This window comes from Aquarana catesbeiana, linkage group LG04 (assembly GCF_042186555.1).
Source record: "Aquarana catesbeiana isolate 2022-GZ linkage group LG04, ASM4218655v1, whole genome shotgun sequence".
NCBI classification, from domain to species: Eukaryota; Metazoa; Chordata; class Amphibia; order Anura; family Ranidae; genus Aquarana; species Aquarana catesbeiana.
Genome location: NC_133327.1, coordinates 36,117,925 through 36,134,575, shown reverse-complemented (window position 1 = coordinate 36,134,575; position 16,651 = coordinate 36,117,925). Strand labels below are relative to the sequence as shown.

At 44.6% G+C, this 16,651-nt stretch overlaps 1 protein-coding gene across 13 annotated transcripts in view; it reads right to left on the bottom strand.

Moving 5' to 3' along the window:
* The window catches only part of LOC141139158 (DNA (cytosine-5)-methyltransferase 3A), a 390,588-nt gene that overhangs the window by 22,967 nt on the left and 350,970 nt on the right, over positions 1 to 16,651 (bottom strand). For all 13 annotated transcript variants that reach the window (XR_012243729.1, XM_073625034.1, XM_073625036.1 and 10 more), the window contains 2 exons: positions 12,710 to 12,858; positions 12,334 to 12,419 (listed from right to left, as the gene is read on the bottom strand). Coding sequence is in view for 12 of the 13 variants with exons in the window: in XM_073625034.1 (XP_073481135.1) it covers positions 12,334 to 12,419; positions 12,710 to 12,858 (235 nt within the window). In the remaining variant the exon portion in view is untranslated. The remainder of the gene's footprint in view (positions 1 to 12,333; positions 12,420 to 12,709; positions 12,859 to 16,651) is intronic.

The following is a 16,651-nucleotide window of genomic DNA, read 5'->3' as shown; positions in this document are numbered from 1 at the left end:
TGAGAAGTGCATGTATAATCACAGTCACATGTGCTGCTAGCCTCAAGTTAGATGTCCCATAATGTGCCTGTGTTCTATAATGTACATGCAAGTCCAAATTATTATTAGCAACATGCAATGGCTGTGGGCCGTACTGTAAAGGAAACAGCCTGCTTATTAATTGTAGAAGGTTGTATGAGCCGGCACTGGCTGCCTTGATGCGTTATGGTTCAGATAAACTCCAACAGCTTGAACAATATCCAGTGATGCACTTTCTCCTTTGGATCCTTAGGATTAGGACAAAAAGATGGCAACACAATGTCCTGCTTCAGGTGGAACCAATAAACAATAGGTAAGAAAGAGACCAGAGGCCTCAACATCAACTTATCCTGGTGAAGAACCAGAAAAAGTTCCTTGTAGGAAAGCACCACCAACTCTGAGACCCTGCAAGCTGAGGCATTGGAACCAAAAAGACAAGAGGACAGGCGATCCTATTGGACGCCAAGGAGGAGAAGGGGAGGAGCTGGAAGCCGCCATGGATGTATGGGTTGTAAGCGCTCCCGCCTTCTCACATCCCAGCTCCGTCAGGTGCTCAGACCCACAGGCTGCCAAAGCCTCAGGTAAAATGAATCACAAGAGGAGAAATTGGCACTAGGAATGGCATTCAACAATGGTTATCCTTTATTGCAAAAACATGTATAACAGCTGTAAAAGCCAATGCATTTAGTCATGACTAAGGCCTAGTGGCCAAAACACGTGGGCTGTTTTACAGCTGTTATACATGTTTTTGCAATAAAAGATAACCATTGCTGGGTGCAACTTATCCTCTTGTGATTCGAAAAAGACAACCTTGAACAGAAGCAACAAGGAAATCTCTCAAAGACGTTCAAAATGAGAAGTCAAAATAAACAAGACAGAGTTTAGGTCGTACAAAAACAAAGGGGTGCCCTGCATGGAGCAGAACAATCTATGTGACACCCTGCACAAAGGCTTTTACCAAGGAATGAAATGCAACCAAGGCTGATATCTGTCCCATAATGGTACTTAAAGCTACACCAGACTGGAGAAAATCCGAAAAGCACCCCACAGCATACTGACACATACAAGCCTCACACCAGGGGAAAAAAAACTTTCCATGTACAGTGGTTCATCTTCCAGAGGGTCGACTTTTTTGCCATAAAGCAAGTAGGCATCACAGAGTCAGAAAAACCCCTCAGAACTTGAGCTTCAAAAGCCATGCCATCAAAGCCAGGGACTGTAAAGCAGGATGGAGGATCGAACCCTGTGGCAGCAAATCTGGCTGATCTAGAAGAGCTCACGACTTGTCTGTTAAGAGATTTACATGGTCTGCATACCATTCTTGGCTTTCCACATTTATCCTGTGCAACAGAAGATGAAGAAGCTGTAGTGGAGAGAAGGCATGGATCAGGGATCCCACGGAGTCTCCATGGACACAGGGCAAACGCCTGAGGATCCCTGGTTCAGCTGTAGTGGAGAGAAGGCATGGATCAGGGATCCCACGGAGTCTCCATGGACACAGGGCAATCGCCTGAGGATCCCTGGTTCAGTTTGTAGTTGAATGTGGGAGCCAAAAGATCCACATCTGGCATCCCCAAGTGCAGACAAATCCCTGTGAACATCCCCCTAAGACTAAAGAACAGCCCAGAGACATGCTATATTATACACAGAAGCTGACAGGCCCTGCAGAAACCTCACAGGCTAATGCACAGCATCATGCAGAATCTGCAGCACAGGCAGACAGAGCACAGGCAGACAGGCTGGATGATACTGATTTGATGGAGTCTGTCCCTGACCCCATGCCTTTCCTGTTTGATATGCAATTGGAGGATAGCCCCCAACCTACACTAAGTGAAATACTACACGCTGTACACAGATGCACTGCATCAGTGGATGATCTGAAAGAGAAATTTGGGGGGCTGAAGGAGACTGTGTCTCTCCTCTGTCAAGATATTCAGAAGATTAGAGAGAGGACCACGGCTGTGGAGGGTAGAGTGAGCGACATGGAAGATCAGATGCCACATATGAATGGGAAGTGAGGGTGGCTGCTCAGCATGTGCGTCAGACTTTTGATAAAACTGACGACATCGAGAACCACCTGAGACGTAATAATGTCCGTATCGTGGGGCTCTCGGAGAAGGTGGAGGGCAGGGATCCCACTGCGTTCATTGAAGGATGGCTGCAGGAAGTGTTCGGCAAGGAGGCCTTCTCCCATTTATACGTGGTGGAGCGGACACACAGGGTGCCGCCGCGTCCCCTACCACCCGGCAACCCCCAAGATCGATGCTGGCAAGACTCCTAAATTATAGGGATCGTGAGAGACTGTGTTACGACTGGCCAGAGAAAAAGGTGCTGTGCAGTACAACGGGGCCAAAATATCCTTCTACCTCGATCTTTCGGCAGAAGTGCAACGCAGAAGGTCCAAATTTGCAGATGTCAAAAAGCGACTACAAAGGCTCCAATTGAAATACGCCATGCTATTTCCAGCCAAGTTGCGAATAACAGCCAGAGATCAGAATCACTTTTTTGAAAATGCACAGGATGCAGCAGAATGGCTGGATCAGAATGAACAGGATCTTCGCCGTCGGGGCCACAACAATGGAGAAGGTTGATTCTGTTGTTGCGATCATTTATATCGGGCAGGAAGGGCAATCATTTACCGAATTAATATCCATGTGGCTATGAGAGGGCCGATGATTGATATCCACCATCAGCGAGGGAATTACCACTTGATGTTTCTTCTCTTTCACACTAAGTTCCATGTGTACAGGCGGACAGCGATCGTACACATCATATGTTCGATTATTGTTGCTATGGCTGACATGGCTCATGTTTTTGTGCAATGATGGCACGAGGAGGGAGAATAAAGACCTTGCCTTACAATATGTGGAAAATACCTGTTCTACTCTGCTGGCAGGGGGTGGGCCGGGGGATGATTGCCACCCCACTACCTCCTACTACATTTGCTTTGTTGCACAGTTGCGCCACAGGCTCTATCTCTGTTTTATTATGCCCTCCCAATGTGCAAGTACCTCCATTGCTACCTCACGTGTGAAATATTGTAAGCAGCCAGCTCCAGACTGCTCACTGGATTTCGACTGGTGGTCTGCGGGATCACTTTTGTTGAATAAGAGACTACCCCATTATTCTAATCGGCTATATCTAAGTTTACCATGACTGCCACGCCTATAGTAACATGGAATGTCAGGGGGGTTAACGACCCCTTGAAAAGGACCATGATCTCTGCAGTTCCGCGAAAATTTCATCCGGCCATAATTGGTCCGCAGAAGACTCATTTACAGGGTGATAAAACTGGGTTCCTGCAGTATGCATGGGTGGGGAAGGCATATTATTCCACCTACTCCGCCTTTTCCTGCGGAGTAAGTGTACTGATACATAGAGCTATAGCCTACCAAGAGCTGGACTCGCTCATTGATATATCGGGCAGATTTGTATTTTAACATTGTAAACTATATACCATCACTATGATTTTGGCATTTGTGTATATACCCCCCCCGTTTTCTCGGGAGGTGTTACAGTTGCTGTCCTATCTGTCTAACAAACCTGATATTCCGGTTCTGATTATGGGGGACTTCAATTGTTATTTGGATCCCAGAATGGACAGACATCCCCTTATATTGCCCCCCAGGGGCGGCCGGGGTACTGCCCTTAGTCGTCTAATGGCGGAGGTGGGGTGGACTGATATATGGCGTATTCGGAATCCAAGAGTAAGCAATTCTCTTGTTTTTCCAAGTCCCATGGCTCACTGTCGCGTATTGATCTGTGTATGGGTACCCCAAATATGGTCGGGTGCACCTCCAAGGTGGAATATTTCCCACGGGGTGTGTCCGACCATTCCGCGCTGGCTCTGTGGTTGATTACCCAGCCCCCTAGTCTGTTACCCAGGGCTCCATGGAGGCTGAACGCCTTCTGGCTTAAGTTGTTTACTTCACAGGGGCGGATAGCATCCCAGATCCAGGTCTTTTTCAGATCACATCGACAATATGCTGACAGTCTGCAGAAATGGGAAACCTTTGAGGCACATCTTAGGGGTGTTTTCATACAGGAAATACAAATATTTAAACAGAACTCCGCTGTTCTGCTGGAACAGGCAGGAGACTTAGTGAGGCGGTTCGAGTTGACGTATGTGATTGACCCTACTGACGCTGCAAGGGAGGCATGGATGTCGGCTCAAGACTCGTTGGACCGCCTGAGATCCTCCACTGCAGAACAAAAGAGGTTTTTCACAAAAATGGCATTCTATGAGGAGGGGGAAAAGACGGGCCGCCTACTAGCTAGAATTGCAAAATCCCAACAACAGTCACCCGCCATTGGTGCTATCCGTGCCTCAAATGGCAAAATGGCTAATTCCCCTGAGGCCATAATATCCAATCTGGCGTCCTTCTACGTGGACCTATATGGGTCGAGGGATGCTTACTCGGATGAAAATTTAGCTACATATATGTCCAATGTTGATCTACCCGTGCTGTCTGCTGAGGCCAAACAGCAATTAGATTCTCCCATTACAATAGAGGAGCTGCGGGCGGCGGCCGGATTTTTCCCCACCTGTAAGGCGCCTGGAGAGGACGGCATTCCAATGGAGGTATACACTCAATTTGGGGAGCAGATAATACCTAAATTGTTAAAGGTATTTAATGCTTGTTTTGAAGAAGGTAAATTCTGTTACTTAAGCCGGGAAAGGATCCAGTTGACCCGGGTTTGTATAGGCCTATTTCATTACTCCAGAGTAAAATAAAAATACTGGCTAAAGTTCTGGCGCTTTGGGTCAATGGGATAGTAACCTCAATCATTCACCAGGATCAAGCTGGCTTTATGCCACCAAAGTCCACGGCCACAAACTTAAGAAGGTTATTCCTTAACATGCAGCTTCAAGCAGATAGCGGGGGTCGTAGGGCTCTTCTGTCCCTAGATGCCAATAAGGCATTTGACAGTATTGCCCTGTACACACGATAGGATTTTCTGATGGAAAATGTGTGATAGGACTTTGTTGTCGGAATTTCCGACCGTGTGTGCGCTCCATCACACATTTTCCATGGGAATTTCCGACACACAAGTTTGAGAGCTTGCTATAAAATTTTCCGACAACAAAATCCGTTGTCAGAAATTGCGATCGTGTGTACACAAATCCGAAGCACAAAGTGCCACGCATGCTTAAAAAAACAAAAGCTATTGGCTACTGCCCCGTTTATAGTCCCGATGTACGTGTTTTACGTCACCACGTTCAGAACGATCGGATTTTCCGACAACTATTTATTACCTGGGTAAAATTACTTTATACCTCTCCACAGGCGACTATCAGAATGGCCGACAAGATGTCACACCCTTTTGCTCTGGGCAGGAGAACGAGGCAAGGTTGCCCGCTGTCTCCCCTGCTCTTTGCAATTACTATTGAACCTCTTGCGGTCTTGATACGGGCCAGCGCTCAGATATGCGGGTTTAAATATGGAACTCTGCATGAAAAAATTATGTTGTACACAGACGACATGTTGCTATTTCTGAATGGTCCCAACTACTCATTACCAGGGGTAATGTCCATAATAACGCAGTTTGGCTACTATTCTGGCCTGACCATAAACTGGTCTAAGTCAGCCATGATGATGCTGGATGAAGACAAGGAGGTGGATCTTCCCGACTCTTGTCTCATCCCTGTGGTTACCAGCTTTAAATACTTGGGCATAATAATATCGCCTAAACTTGGGGATTATTGCTCCCTAAATTTGAATCCCTTATTATCACGGTTTTGGGATAAGATAAACACTTGGAATAACTGTAAAATGTCTCTGGCAGGCAAGGCCAACCTAATAAAAATGATACTGATGCCCAAATTGTTATACTTTCTACACAACTCGCCAGTAGTTATACACTTAAAAATTTTCAGGGTGGTAAATACCCTATTTCCTAGGCTGCTGTGGAACACTAAGCCCCCTAGGATTAGACTAGAACAGCTACAGCAGCCCAAGGATGGCGGAGGGTTGGCGGTCCCCAACCCCTGGCTATACTATATTGCGTCCCAACTACAGCATTTGGTTGGCTCTATGTCCACTGATCCGGTGGGTTCGGCAGCGCAGCTGATGCTGTTTGCATCTGGAGCTGAGACCATCCCGATGGTTCTGGAGGCGCAAATGTTTATGAACTCCAATAAACAGACTCCGACACTTGCATTAGTCCAAAAAGTATGGAACAAAGGCAGACAACTCCAGGGGGTACAGGGTTTCACAGATTTTAGTCCAATATGGGATAATAGTTCATATGTGGAGCTGGCTAAGTTACAGCAGGGACCCAGATGGCGGGCGTATGGTGTGACTCTGTTATCTCATATATTTAATGACGGTAAGCTGTTATCCTTTGCGGAACTAAAAGCTAACTATAATCTGCCAGACACCATGTTTCACTCATACCTTTAGCTTAGGCATGCTGTTGCTGCGCAGGGGGATACAGGAGAATGGACACTGTCTCCAACTCCGATATTTCATGCGCTGCACTCCAGCACTAGGACTAAGGGGATTATATCCCAATGCTACCTAATGCTACTTACGATACATCTACGGGCTTACCCATGTAAGGCAATGTTGGCGTGGGAGAGCGACCTTGGTGCAATTACGAGGGATCAGTGGGAGGAAGCCCTACAATCCATAACCACTTGCTCTCTTAATGTTGCTCAAAAAGTCTCCCAACTATATATAATACTAAGAGTAGAGGTCGACCGATATATCGGCCGGCCGATATATCGGCCGGCCGATATATCGGCCGATATTTGGCGTTTTTTACTTAATCGGCATCGGCCGATTGTGCTGATAAAAAAGGCCGATTGTAACTCCAGCCGTGACTTGCAAATGACTTCTGTAATAGAGTCAATGCAAGTTGCCTGAAAGTTATCTTCTCTCCTCCTCTGGGCAGCCTGCCAAGTCTGATAAGAAGATACATTTGTATCTCTTCAAGTTCTTTTTTATCAATAGACTGAACTCAGTGTAGGAATTCTCAGTTTAACCATTTAAAGACTAAATCTTTTCTGACACTTGTTGCTTACAGGTAAAAATCCTGTATTTTCTGCTAGAAAATCACTTAGAACCCCCAAACATTATATATATTTTTTTTAGCAGAGACCCTAGGGAATAAAATAGCGGTTGTTGCAATATTTTATGTCACGCGGTATTTGCGCAGCGGTCTTTCAAACACAATTAAAAAAAAAAAAATACAGTAATGAATTAAAAAAAAAAAAACTAAGCAGTAAAGTTAGCCCATTTTTTTTCGTCCAAAAGTTTTGATTACCTGTTTTTGTGTATTTAATATTTAAGATAGTTTTTTTTTTTTTTCTAAATTATACATACAAGTGAACTGATTGGAGGTTTGTTTTGTTTAATGTTTAAATGTAAAAAAATTTCTGTATCACTTATTACTTAAGGTTGCTTTCACACTGCAGCGGGCATGCGTTGATGGTAAAACGCTGCTAGTTTTAGCGGCGCTTTACCGTCATTTTAGAGGCACTATTCGGCTGCTAGCGGGGCACTTATAACCCAGCTAGCGGCCGAGGAAGGGGTTAAATGCGCCCCTGAAGCGCCGCTGCCAAAACGCTTTGCAGGCGCTTCGGCAGCGGTGCGCATTCATTTCAATGGGCAGGAGTGGTGGTATACTTTTTTTACATCCTGCCAGCGCATCGCCTCAGTGTGACAGCACTCAGGATATCACACTGAGACTGCAGGGGAGCCGTTTTACAGGCACTTTACAGGCGCTATTTTTAGCCCAAAAGCGCCTGAAAAACGCCCCAGTGTGAAAGGGGTCTAACTGTTAGATTTTATGAGATGAAGGGGAAAAAAAAAAAAAAAATCGGCCAAATATATCGGCCCAAAAAAAATCGGCATCACATATCAGAATCGGCCACCGCGATTTCTAAATATCGGCATCGGCCAGAGAAAAACCCATATCGGTCGACCTCTAACTAAGAGCTCACTACACTCCGATAAAACTACACAGGATGGGCAGACCCTTTGTACTGCAGATGCCGGCAGCATACAGGGGATCTCATTCACTTATTATGGCGATGTCCAAAGCTCCATAGGTATTGGAACGAAGTGGTCGGTACACTCAATGGGGTATTCCAGACCAAGGTACCATTGGATCCCATTTGTTGTATATTGGGTGTTCTGGAAGAGGTGACCCCTGAGGAATTAATTAGGATAGCTTTTTCAAGGGCACTGTTTCAAGCCAGGAAACTCATTCTAATGGGTTGGAAGTCTTCGTTGCCACCCACCAGTGCGTCATGGATAACACATATGGGAAATATATATACCAGCATAGAGGTTGCCCGGGCAGGTTTAAACGTATATGGTCACACTGGTTAGATACACCTGATTTAAGTCCTAGAGAACTAGTGATGTTGAGACTTTTGCAATGTCCCTAGGGGATAAGGTAAACAAATGTATATGACGTGCATAATATGGGGTTGGTCAGGAGCCAAATGGAGTGGGGGAATGCAGACATAGGTAGCAATTGGAGGAGTAGTGACGATTTGTTTAACATGCTTATGTATGTAATTAAGGGATAAACAACAAATTGAATATGTATACTTGTACATTGGAGGCTGTTGTATGATGACGTGTTCAATAAAAACTCCTTTGATTTAAGAAGAAACTGTCCCCTATATCATCTTCCCCAGTACCTTCATGCTGAATCAAGGCACTTTCCAACAACCTAAGGGACTCCGCCCTAGGATCAAAGAGACAGACATTTCTACTACAGAAGCAGTACCTTCACCTGTGCTGTGTCAAGGACTAAGCCTAGGTACTACAGACGATGTGTCAGAACTATAGCTGACTTCTGAAGGTCTGACACCTGACCCAACCAAACCTTTCTGTCTGGTTGTTCATCTAGGTACCCCTCAATGGAGATATCCTGGTCCTTAACAACTATAGAACTTGAGCCAACAACTTTGTAAACACATGGACAGGCCAAAAGGCAATGCCACAGACTGGTAGTGGTGATCCTCTACTGTGAATTTCAGAAACCCTTGGTGAAGCCGGAAAATTGAAATATGTACTGTAGGTAGTAATCCTTGTTATCCACTGATGGCAAGTGGTTCTCCTGATGAAATGAAGCCATTATCAACTGGGTGGACTTCATCTGGAATTTCTAAACCTTGATCCTTGAAGTCCAAGATAGGCTGAACATCTCCTTTTGTCTTAGAAAGTATAAACAGGTTGGAATAGAAGCCGACATAGAAAACCACTCTTTTTTCTGGATTGGGAAATACCCTTGAGTGCATAAAGCAGGGAGAAAGCAGGGAAACTCTAGTTTGAAGCCTCTAGAAAATACGCTGAAGACCCATTTGTCTGTAACTTCCAGATTCCAGGCTACTGCAAAGCCGATAGATGTCCACCCATCCAGGCAAGTGGGGGAGCCCCTTTACTGAGAGGAAGATTTGCTTCTGCAACAGGAGGACTTGAGGGTCAAATTTCTCTTACAGGACTGGGAACTAGGCTTTTGCTTAGAGTCTAATGCCGCGTACACATGGTTGGACTTTCCAACAACAAATGTTCAATGTGAGCTTGTTGTCGGAAAGTCCCACTGTGTGTATGCTCCATCGGACATTTGCTGTCGGAATTTCCGACAACAAACGTTTCAGAGCTGGTTCTCAAATTTTCCCTCAACAAAACTTGCTGTCGGAAATTCCGAGTGTGTGTACACAATTCCGACGCACAACCTTTCTTCTTAGAGGTAAGACCTGACCTATCGCCTTCACCATTCTCCTTAGAGGTAAGACCATGCTTTTAACCACAGTCAACTTCTGGGCAAAGACAAAGACATTTCAAACAAGCGTTTTGATTTGCTTCTTGTAGAAAGTTCCACTGAACAACACCTCAGCCATAGGATCTTGCTCATATGGACAGCCATGGCTTGCTGAGGGTTAATGGACTAGGCCTATGATACCCAGTAAGGGAACGACCACCCAGCTGAGAAAAATGTTGGTCTAAGCCAGAACACTTAAGTGGCAAGTCATTCCAAGATAGACAAGTGTCCCAATACTTGCTGTGCCTGTTGTCCAATGAAAGGTCTGCTGCAACTGTGCGGGGCTGTGGAAGTATGTAGCTGAAGCGCTGGAGCCATTTTGCTCTGTCCAATGAAATTGCCAGGGGTACTAGGAGCTCTGAAAGGTACATATTTCAATGCCTGGGAACTGGTAGAATAGTACCCACACATGTTCATACCTGTGCGAATATGTTAAGGTGCAAGCCCCCGCAGGTTCCCATTGTAGCTTCATCATTGCTATATGGCTCTCTGCACTGAAAAATTGTCTTTATTGTTTCCCCCACACCCTGTCAGGGGAAAGACTGCTACATGCTCCATCATATCAGAAGCACTCCCCAGTCCAGCTGCAGGGCCAGAACGTCCAGTCTTCACCCTTCATAGTGGGCTCGCTCCACAGGGCATTCAGGGACTCAACTTCCCCACCATGGGGGGGTCACTGCCCTGGGCCAGTAAGGCACCCTGCCAGTGAGGTAACTGGATACATGCTACCCTAGAGATCGCTGCCTGCAGGGTCAAGCCCCAATCATTAACATTACAGGCCATCCCCATTCCTGAATGTGGGGTCTGGGCACAGTCCCTCTTAGCCATTTGGCTGTAGCAACCGATCTGGATGCAGCCCTCCTCTACCCCAGCAGGAGTGTTAGGAAAAGTTTAGGAATGCAGGAATTAAGTCCCTGAAAGGAGATCTTCATAGGGACATCTGTAGGCACATCCATCACCTAAGAACTAAAAAAATGAGACTTAGTTGAGCTGGGAGAGTAATGCCTGGGTTCTGATTTCTGTCTTTCTGTCCTTTTTAGCCAGTGTCCATTCATTTGAACGCAGCATAACCCAAGTGGTCATGAATATCAAGTCCTCTGTGCCCTGCAATGTACGCTTAAGAAATAATTGTTTAGACGAAAAGGAGCAACCAGGGGTAATCGCATATTCAGATGTGTGCACTAGGCAAGGTAATGGAAATTACATTATTTTTCATTATCTGGGTTTAGCTACACTTCAATTTCCTGTCATGTAGACACATCAGGAAGTGAAAGGAAATCTTTCCAAAGTGAGGAAAATTCCCTCTTACACAGTCACTGGAACAAGTGAATGATTTCCCCTCTAATAATTTTCAAAAGTGATGGTCACCAGGACAAATAGTGAGAGTGAACCTATCTTGTGGGATGCAGACAGCAATAAAATCTTTACAGGTGTTCTAACTTTTCACTCCTCTATTCAAAACTAAAAAAAAATAGAGGTTTGCCTTTGGATGCAAGTTAAAACATATATCAACCAAAACTTTCTCTTAGTTTTAGGAGTGGAAAAGGGTTAAAACCCCTGTCGAGTGTTTACTGCTACCTGGGCTCTGTTAAGAGAGATTTACCCTCACTTCTTGTTTGGGCGACAACGTTTTATTTAACAGGAAGCGAGTGGAACTCTTCTACAACGGCACAACAATAAAAATGCTAGAAACCTAGAGTTTTCTTTATTTCTATCTGCGTCCCTGTTTTTTCTCACTTCCTAACTGATGAAAACTTTGTCAACAGGACAGGAAAAGAGGGAAAAAATCTCCAATGGAGGCTCAGATAACAGTGGCTCAGCTCACTTTAAAGGGGTTGTAAACCTTCGTGTTTTTTCACCTTAATGCATCTTCTGGGAGCGTGCCTGCAAGGTAACCCCTTCAGGAGAGCGCTTCTCCTAGGGGGTTATCTGATGCGGGGAGAAGCCGCGAGAGAACCCTGGAAGAGGATGTTTGGGCCACTCTGCAATACGAGCTGCACAGTGGAGGTAAGTATGATATGTTTGTTTTTAAAAAAAAATAAAAAACGATCCTTTACAATCACTTTATTAGTACACAACAAACATTACCCAGTGACTGTGTTCAATTTAAAAGGAACAATTAATGATGAGTTCTGTAATACCAAATGCAGTCAGATTTAGAAAGCTTTTGATGGCGCTTTGTCCTTTTTGACAAGCTATTCTGTACAGCCTCCATCTCTGACAGACAGAGAGAGAGAGAGGGAGGTGCTTAGAACCAAGGAGCACATTTTCAGAGGTGCATGTTCTGTATGAATCAGAAGCACACAGTAGGGAGTGTTCCTTGTATCGGTTCATATGCAACATTTTTATGTTTGGCTGCTGCATGTGTTTTTATCAGAAGGCATTACAGAGCTAATAATATTATGCATCAAGTATTATAAAACATGTATATTTCTGGCTCAGAAGGCCTTAGACATTGCCACCATGTTTTTCAAGCAAGACAGATTCTTCAATTCTAAACACATTTTTTCCTCCTCGTTTGTTTGGACTAACCTGTTCATACCGGGAAGGTTACCCCAGAAGTAACGGGCCCTGTGTGCGGCTGAAACCTCCCTTGCATCGATCATAACTGGGTTAGACTGAAAGAGAAATGAGAAATGGCACCATCAGAGACCACCCTTGACAAACACAAATGCTCTGAAGCCTTAAAGTGGACCCTGTATAAAAATATAAAGTTTGATTAGCTTAGCATGGAGACCCCCCCCATGTAAAAAATGCAGACTTAAATGTAACAACGAGGCCAAACATTAGCGGTTTAAACATTGGTTTCCGTGTGGTAAGTTGTCTCTTAAATACATTTGGCAAAGACACTGCAATAACCTTTTATAAAGCATCTGAATCCCCCCACCAATGAACCTCTGGCTCTTACCTCTAGGAAGCGAGATATGTCCCTTTTGTCGCTAATGCCCATGGCCACCACATTCTCAAACAACCAGAAGAATGGCCGGTCATCTCCTTCCTTTGGCCGCGCTTCATGCAGCAAGCGGTAGAACTCGAAGAAGAGGCGTCCGGTGCCCTCTGCAGGAGAGAGAGAGGGTCTCTGTCACTTGGTTAGATGGAGGTAATGGCTAGAACATGCTGAAGTCAACGCATAGCGATGTCTTCTGTGCTCTCTATATCTACCTATATCAAATGCTGAGGCCAAAAATAACTGACCATGTCTATGACCATTGGGTAGGACTGTATCATCATCCTTTCATCAAAATGCAAAGGGGATAAAGGCTTTTGGATGTGATTTAGACCTATACTTAAAGCGGATCTAAACTGCAATTGAGCATCACAAACCAAAAACGCTATTTAATTCATTTTTAATAGTCAAAGCAAATTCCCCCATCTACTATGTAACTATGCATGTCTCCATACTTTATTTTGGTGAGAAATCTCTTTGAAAAACACCCCAAGCATTTCTGGCCGTGGCCATCTTGAGGAAGGGCAAATCATTCATGTAGTATTTACTTCCTGCCCTAGCTCAAGTATGCATGCAGGAGAGTGTGCTTAGCTGAGAAAACCCCTCCTTCTCTCTGGAAGACTCCTGGCATGTATGAAATCATTTGACTAAGCAGGAAACCAGGAAGTAACTGAAGAAATGTAAAAAAACAAGTAATTGTGATATACTTTCCTATATATTTACTAATGCTACAGGGTGAGGATTAAAAAAATCTATGTTGATTTGGAGAGTGAAGTACCACTTTAAAGAGACCCTGTCGCCACCTGCTACATTAACAAGTAAACGCAGGCAAGCAATCTGTATTTTACAGAGGCTTTGCCGGCTGCAAGATATTAGTGTCAAAATTCTGCCACAAAAATGCCACATCCTACAGTGTTGTGTCGTAAGACTTCAGCAGAAACAGACTTATGATGTAAGGGCTGGGGGGATTGGGTGTTTAGGGCTGTAGATAGCCCAGACGTCCCACTATCTGATGTATCAATTTTCTGACAAAATTTAATCTCTAAAATCTCTTCCTGGGCGTGTCAAATTGCTGTAATAGTTAAAGCTCCTGTATATATACCGAACAAATTACCTGCCTTTGTTTAATTGTCAGTATAGCAGGTGATGACAGGGTCTCTTTAAAATCTGAAGTTTGGCTAACAGGGATCATTAGCACAGTTTGATGTGACAAAGTGATTAGTAGAGTGCGCTTTTAGCATACAAATCCCGGCTTAGTGGTTACCACTTCTAATTTGAAGCACTGTGGTCCTTAGTACAAATCCCAAACAAGACGCTATCTGCTTGGAGTTTGCATGTTCTCCCCGTGCTTGCTTGGGGGTACTCCAATTTCCTCCCACACTCAAAAGACATGCTGGTAGGTTATTTGGTTCCTGTCTAAACTGTCCCTTAGTATATGTGTAAGTGTATGTTTGCATGTGAGTTAGGGGACCTTAGATTGTGTGCTCCTTGCGGGCAAAGACTGATGTGAATGTATAATATGTAAAATGCTGTGTAAACTGCCAGTGCTATACAAATGTCTGAAATAAATAAATTGTAACAGACGTAGCACTGCACTTCCACAAGTGACCCTGCCAGGCACCCTCTGTTTACCTAGCCTCACAGGGGCCAATCAGGAGTTTTACATCATTAGGGGCATATTTTGCCCACTTCTATCTCTGATGACTAAATTAGGGTGCATGCACCCGCACTTCGATTACATGTGCATTACATGCAAGTGATCAGGCCTGGATGCAGGGTGATTACATGCAAGTGGCCACAAAAAGCTGCGAGAACCGACAGCCTCCTATTGCTTTCAATGGGGCTCCCTCTCAGTGTTTCGCAGGATTCCCCGCTGGGGTTCTTGTATGTAATCAGAGTTTAGGTCCATACAGTGATGATGTAATTAGGGGGCAGGGTATAGGAATAAGAGCTGCCTGTTGATAGCTCACACCTTTCCCAATATGGGAGCCTCCTGACAGACACACAGCACTGTAGAATGGAAGTAGTGGGCCTGGGCAAAAGAGCAGCTGCACAATGCCCGCTGTCAATGCTGTATGACTTGCAGATGACTTGTCTCACATTGTTGGAGGGATAAGGTTACCTGAGTGTGCGGGTACTTTATAATGTTCACGTAGACACACTGTTTTGGGTTATTTTTACTAAAATAATGTAGCAGAGTACATTTTGGCCTAATTTTATGGGGAAAAAAAATGATTATTTATTTGCAAAATTTTATAACAAAAACTAAGAGAAAAGTGTTTTTTTTTTTTTTTTTTTTTAAATTGTTGGCATTTTTTCGTTTATATAGCAAAAAAATAATTATCACCAAAAGAAAGCTCTATCTGTTTCAAAAAAATGTATTTTGGGTACAGTGTTGCATGCCTGAGTAATTGTCACTCAAAGTGTGAAAGCTGAAAATTGGCCTGAACTGGAAGGGGGTGAAAATGTCCGGACTTGAAGTGGTTAAATAGCAGGCATAAAGATAACCTACATGTGCTTTGTTAAGGTAAATCTGTCATTGAAGAAATAGGCTGCCATTGCTCACCCCCTTCTGACAGGATACTTGCTTGGCTCCCTTGGCTTTGATGCAGAGACTAGAAATAGAAGTAGGGGCAGCACGTGGTGTAGTGGGTAGCACTCTAGCCTAGCAGTAAAAAGGGTCACAGGTTCGAATCCCAACCACGACACTACCTGCCTGGAGTTTGCATGTCCTCCCTGTGCCTGCGTGTGTTTCCTCCGGGTACTCCAGCTTCCTCCCACACTCCAAAGACACACTGGTAGGTTAATTGGCTTCTGTCCATGGCCCTAGTATATAAATGTGAGTTGGGGACCTTGGATTGTGGGCTCCTTGAGAGTAGGGCCCAATGTGAGTGTGCGATGAATGTATTGAGTCCTGCGTATGGCAGCCTCCTGATGGACACTGACCTCTGACTCACTAACCCAGAACAAGTTTATAGATCAGGAAAGCAACTGAAGCCCTTATCTGCATTTTTTGTTCTAGGTCACTGATGCAAAGCACTAAAGCCAAAAGATTGGTATGACAGCCAAGCAACTAGTATTATCAGGAGAGATCAGAAATGGGGAGGGGGGGTCCATTAAAAGCAAGGTTTCAGTTTGATACAAAAGGTTTCCACCTGTAAAGCAAGATGCTGTCTGGGATTCCCCTAACAGATTAATAACAATAATAGTCATAAAATAATAATACAATTCTGTATTTTAATTGCTGTACAGAAAAATATATAACAAAAACATAACGACAACCCAAAATAATAATGCTACAAGGCTGCTGATTTCGCTGTCAGAATTCCCTTTAAAGACAACAGTTCTGCTGGCAACTGTGATCCAAGTGAACCTGTAAGCGTGCCTATTATATGAGATGGCCAAGGCTGTCTGACTGCTGGAAGTGGTGTTAGCTCCAGGGCAGAGCACACCTCTTCACGGTTACAAGATCACATGGTCACTACCCCAGAACTAGCTCTGCCCCTGGAAGTAAGGAGATGGCATCCTTGACAGTGCCAGCAAGCAACCCCCTTCAGCTGCACTATGATGGACCCACCCAATGTTATATTTACCTATCACTTTCAGCCAAGAGTGAAGGAAAATATTCAGTACTTCTGGGTATGGGGGGAGCATGTGACTCCCTCCCTTTTTTAAACTTATGTGACAGTAAGGGAACAGTAAGGGAACTTGGCATTCAGACACCAGCCCATCTAATGAGGTAAGCGGGAGAGTCGTTAAAATCCAACCAGGATCAACTCTGAGCTTACACAGAGCTGCTCTACCTCTGAGAAGTGAGGGTGAGTACAATCAACTGCAGGGAGGGTGGGGGTGGGGGGTCCTAGGGGTGAATTTGCTGGATTAAGTGGTACACATTGCAGAGAT